This window comes from Etheostoma cragini, chromosome 23, assembly GCF_013103735.1.
Source record: "Etheostoma cragini isolate CJK2018 chromosome 23, CSU_Ecrag_1.0, whole genome shotgun sequence".
Lineage (NCBI taxonomy): Eukaryota > Metazoa > Chordata > Actinopteri > Perciformes > Percidae > Etheostoma > Etheostoma cragini.
Genome location: NC_048429.1, coordinates 296,520 through 301,359, shown reverse-complemented (window position 1 = coordinate 301,359; position 4,840 = coordinate 296,520). Strand labels below are relative to the sequence as shown.

Below are 4,840 nucleotides of genomic sequence, written 5' to 3'. Positions count from 1 at the left end.
TACAACGTCCCTGTTAGTGATGGTGTTGCATAGTCTGTCCACCAGAGGACGCTCTACAACGTCCCTGTTAGTGATGACTAACTAACTATAGTTAGCCTGAATTTTTTTTTAAATATATTTTGGCCGATATATCGGCATATCGGCTTTTCAAATAACCAGATATCGGTATCTGTATCGGTGGGGCTCTACGTCTGAGGCCCTGAGCTGGCTCCTTACTTGGCCCCCATGGGGATGACTCCCTTGGACCCGACCCCAACGGGGATGTGGTCGAACAGCGCCTGGGCCAGCTGCTCCTTCACCGGCTGGACGTCCCCCTCGTCCAGGTTCGTCCTCAGCAGACGGACGCCGCAGTTAATGTCGAACCCGACGCCGCCTGAGGGAACAGCCAATCACAGCGTGGTGCAGGGACTTATCTTCTGGTAACATTAATAACGTTTTTCTTGCATTTGTCTGAGGATAATAAAGTAATGTGTCTCGTACCTGGAGACACCACGGCGTCGGGGTTGCTCATGTCGAAGGCGGCCATGTTTCCGATCGCGAATCCATATCCAGAGTGAACGTCTGGGAGACCGATGGACCTCTGTGGATCGATTAAACCCAGTACAGTCAATTAAAAGGGTCATTTCAATGATTATTCAATGTATTTCCCCATGTGACTGGTGACTAATGTACAGGACAGATGTTCAACATCAGGGAGAGACAAGCTGTAATGTGATGTAAATGTGATTATTTTCATGGAGTCTGGTGGAGATATGCTGCTCTATACACGCTAAAAGTAGTGATTATTTACATGGAGTCTGGTGGAGATATGCTGCTCTATACACGCTAAAAGTAGTGATTATTTACATGGAGTCTGGTGGAGATATGCTGCTCTATACACACTAAAAGTAGTGATTATTTACATGGAGTCTGGTGGAGATATGCTGCTCTATACACTTTAAAAGTAGTGATTATTTACATGGAGTCTGGTGGAGATATGCTTCTCTATACACGCTAAAAGTAGTGATTATTTACATGGAGTCTGGTGGGTTTGGTGATTGTGATTTCTGTTTCATGTTGAACTAAAAGGATCTTCCTCTTTAACTAAAAGCTCTATCTCTGTAGGGATCCATCCCATAATGTTGTCACACACTTAGAATAATAACCTGAGTCTGTCAGCAGCAACAACACAACTTTCAGTGGACGCTAACTGACGCCAACAGTGCACAATTTCCTATTAACGTTCCATTGCAGCTTGTTTCTCTCGCTTCATACTGGACCAATTTCAAAGATTGTTGTTGTTCCCGTCAGTCACGTGGACACACTGCGTACTCACGTGTACGATCCCCGGCAGTGCCGCCACGTTGCCGATTTGTTTCATGGCTGGAAGGAATCCCCCCACGCCACCTGAGGGACAGAAACCATGAATGAAGTCAGAGGTCAGCGTGATTTAAGGAGGAAGAGATGCGGTGAGCTGCAGCTGACCTCTGCCTCCACACGCCTGGCGGAGCTCCTCAAACATCAGCTTCTCCAGAGGCTCGTTGACGTAGAAGATGCCCTCCACCTGAAAGAAGAAGTCGGTTTGAATCTGCACGTAGACTCTGAGGATTGTTGAGCTTCATTATAATAAAACGTGTGAGGACAGCATCCTTGTCATGGTCAGTCTAGAATCTTAAATCCTATTAAAAAGGTTATAAATTGCAACATATCGCAGAATATTGCAAGTGTCGTGATGACATTGTGTCAGAAGGCGTCTGGTGATTTCCCCCAAAAAACTAACCAACATGTGCTAACTGACTCTATAGTTATAGTTTGGGTCTAAATCTCTCAACCAAAAGTATTGGATCCTTATAAAAGGTTTCTTTATGTTAAAAAACAGAGTTTTAGTCTCTCGATTTCATATCAATTTTGAAAAAAACAGTCTGGTTCACATTATACTTCGTGGATTTCCATTTCCAAACTGTAAATTAGAGTGTATGATGCCTATGTAGCCAAACAGTACTCTATATTTTGATTCATGCTACATGTCTTCATCTCATTAGGATCCACCCTGTAATTCGGCTGCTGTTTCATATCTATAAGAAGCATGACTCCCCCACGTCAGCAGGTTTTATCTTTGGTTTACGGCTGATATCGGCAACAGTTTTCATTGGTTCTTGTAACTAAATACAGTTTATTATAGTTATATATCCAGAAGGGAGTCCCTGCCCGGTTATATTCTACTAGCCAACATGCTAACCCTGTAATGCTGGGAGCTAACCTGCTGGTTATAGTCTACTAGCCAACATGCTAACTGACTGTATAGTTACCTGTAATGATGTGAGCTAACCTGCTGGTTATAGTCTACTAGCCAACATGCTAACCCTGTAATGCTGTGAGCTAACCTGCTGGGTATAGTCTACTAGCCAACATGCTAACTGACTGTATAGTTACCTGTAATGATGTGAGCTAACCTGCTGGTTATAGTCTACTAGCCAACATGCTAACTGACTGTATAGTTACCTGTAATGCTGTGAGCTAACCTGCTGGTTATAGTCTACTAGCCAACATGCTAACTGACTGTATAGTTACCTGTAATGCTGTGAGCTAACCTGCTGGTTATAGTCTACTAGCCAACATGCTAACTGACTGTGTAGTTACCTGTAATGATGTGAGCTAACCGGCTAGCTAGCCATGCTAACAGCTAACAGTGAGTCCCGAATCTCACCTGCATGTTGGGAACAAAACCTTTTTTAATCCTCCACGAGTTCTTGCCCCTCTTCTCCAGGTACTGCAGCTCATCGTTATAACTCCGACTCATTGTTCTGATCGGAGAAGATTTAATTTTTAAGAGTTTAATGCTCCGTTTTCAAACTTTTACACCGACCAAGTGTCATCAGTCGGAGCGCTACGGAAGCCCACACGCGTTCTGACAGAAAAACGCGAATGATTTATTTTCTTCAGTGTTGAATACATACATAGACTGTATATTATTATTGTTATTATTAATATTATTAAGGGTCTATGGTTGAATATTATATCCTTTTGTCATTTTCTTTGTTATGTATTTTATTGAATGTACATTCTTCAAGAGATTTTGTATTATTATGTATGGAATGTTTTCAATATTTATTTAATAAAAAAAAAAATAAAAAAAAAAACGCGAACCCACGAAAATTCAAAAGTGTCAGAAAAAGTCGATAAATGTTGAAAAAATGACAAAATCAATGGAGGAAATACTCAAAAGGGTCAAAAAAGACGACCATAACCTCAATAAAAAGGTTGTTAATTTTACATTTTGACTCAGAAAAACTAAAATTTTTAAGGTTTTCGTGAAGACAACAAGAATACAAAGTGCATTACAATAAAATGTATTATTATTATTATTATTATTATTATTATTATTATTATTATTATTATTATTATTATTATTACCTATGAAGCGTTTTAAAAGAAATCGCTTTTGTCTACTTCTGTAGAAATAGGTCTAATATAAGGAATTAGACCTATTTTGTTAATATTCTTTAATAAATTAGAGAACTTCTACCTACATTACCTAAAACCTCTAAAAGAGAATAACACCTGCGGGGACAGCAGAGCCGGAGTGTTCGCGAACTCATCAACTGCTCGCTCGCCGTAGTTGTAGTCAAACACGTGTAGTCAAGTAGTTGTTAGCATACATTTGGCCAGGGCCTTCAAAATAAAAGCACATATACATACAGTACGTACTTAATGTCTCTCTAACTGTCTGTCTGTCTCTCTGTCTGTCTCTCAAACTCTCTGTATGTCTCTCTACCTGTCTGTCTCTCTGTCTGTCTGTCTCTCTGACTGTCTGTCTAACTGTCCGCCTGTCTTATCTCTCTGTCCTGGATTTTATTTTGAAATTATTCATTTTGAAACCGGAAGTTGTGTCATTAGCGGTGCCGTTTTGACGCCGCTGTCTCACGTCGCTTCTGGTCTGTATACAGACGCAACTCTTCAGAGAAATGTGATAAAACGAGCTGGATTTACACAATTAATCCGTCATGTAAGTGTTTCTCTGTTCTCCCTGCTGTTATCACCTAGTCGTCGGTTAAACTAGTCAACTAGCTAACCTTGTTAGCACTAAGTTAGTTAACTAGCTAGCGGAGCGTCACTGTTACGCAGCAACTGAAAACGTTAGTTAACGTTCAGCCGTGAAATGAAAACGAAACGTTTAATTTCTCCTTAAATAACAACTCTGATTAGATTCCAGGCTTTTGGGAGATTTGTTGAATCTGTTTCTATGTTGTTTTATCTACTTTGGTATATATTTTATAATAATAATAATAATGTGTCGACGGTTTTGTCTTGTTGTTGTCATGTTTTCTTCCAAACTCACAACTTCCTAATCGTTAATTAATGGAAAATTTAAAGTTATTTGTGTCTAATTTTTCTGCCGAATTATTAAATACAGTCTGGTTTCAGGCCAACAAAAAGTTAAAGTTCTCTCAACTCAACGAAAACAACCTTAATGACTCGTCAAAATTTTAAAGATGGAGATTTCTCACGGAGTTTTGTACTAGAAAGATAGCAAACTAATGACTCATGGAGCTTTCGTTTTGTCCCAATAATCAGGATAATGTTAAGCTTAACAATGGAAATAAGACTAAGTGTATATAAAAGATTACTTTTCATTTAAGTTTCAGTAATTCAAGAGAAATTACACATATCTTATAAATAATAGTAATAATAGTAAATATATTCGGTTGCAGAAATAATCATCCTTCCACCAAACTCCTTTCAATTTTCGTGTAATTTTAGAAATAAACTGTGTTGACTCAAAGACTCTCTGGTCCGTTAGCCCGGTCCTACCAGACACCGGTCCTACCAGACTCTGGTCCGTTAGCCCGGTCCTACCAGA

General features: G+C 39.6%; 1 protein-coding gene across 1 annotated transcript; it reads right to left on the bottom strand.

The window, feature by feature from the left end:
- Positions 1-149: 149 nt before the first annotated feature.
- On the bottom strand, positions 150-2,901 carry rtcb (RNA 2',3'-cyclic phosphate and 5'-OH ligase). Its single transcript, XM_034863143.1, has 5 exons — positions 2,687-2,901; positions 1,465-1,543; positions 1,316-1,386; positions 481-580; positions 150-373 (listed from the first exon to the last, which is right to left on the bottom strand). Exons 1-5 carry the CDS (start codon positions 2,777-2,779, stop codon positions 213-215), a joined length of 504 nt encoding a protein of 167 aa, XP_034719034.1. The 5' UTR covers positions 2,780-2,901; the 3' UTR covers positions 150-212.
- Positions 2,902-4,840: the final 1,939 nt, after the last annotated feature.

Bases quoted from the DNA above. Each gene is read 5' to 3' on its own strand.
- rtcb (XM_034863143.1), bottom strand. From the start codon at position 2,779: ATGAGTCGGAGTTATAACGATGAGCTGCAGTACCTGGAGAAGAGGGGC. The intron at 1,387-1,464 runs GTCAGCTGCAGC...TCTGTCCCTCAG, and splicing joins CCAGGCGTGTGGAGGCAGAG to GTGGCGTGGGGGGATTCCTT. The intron at 581-1,315 runs GTGAGTACGCAG...ATCGATCCACAG, and splicing joins CACTGCCGGGGATCGTACAC to AGGTCCATCGGTCTCCCAGA.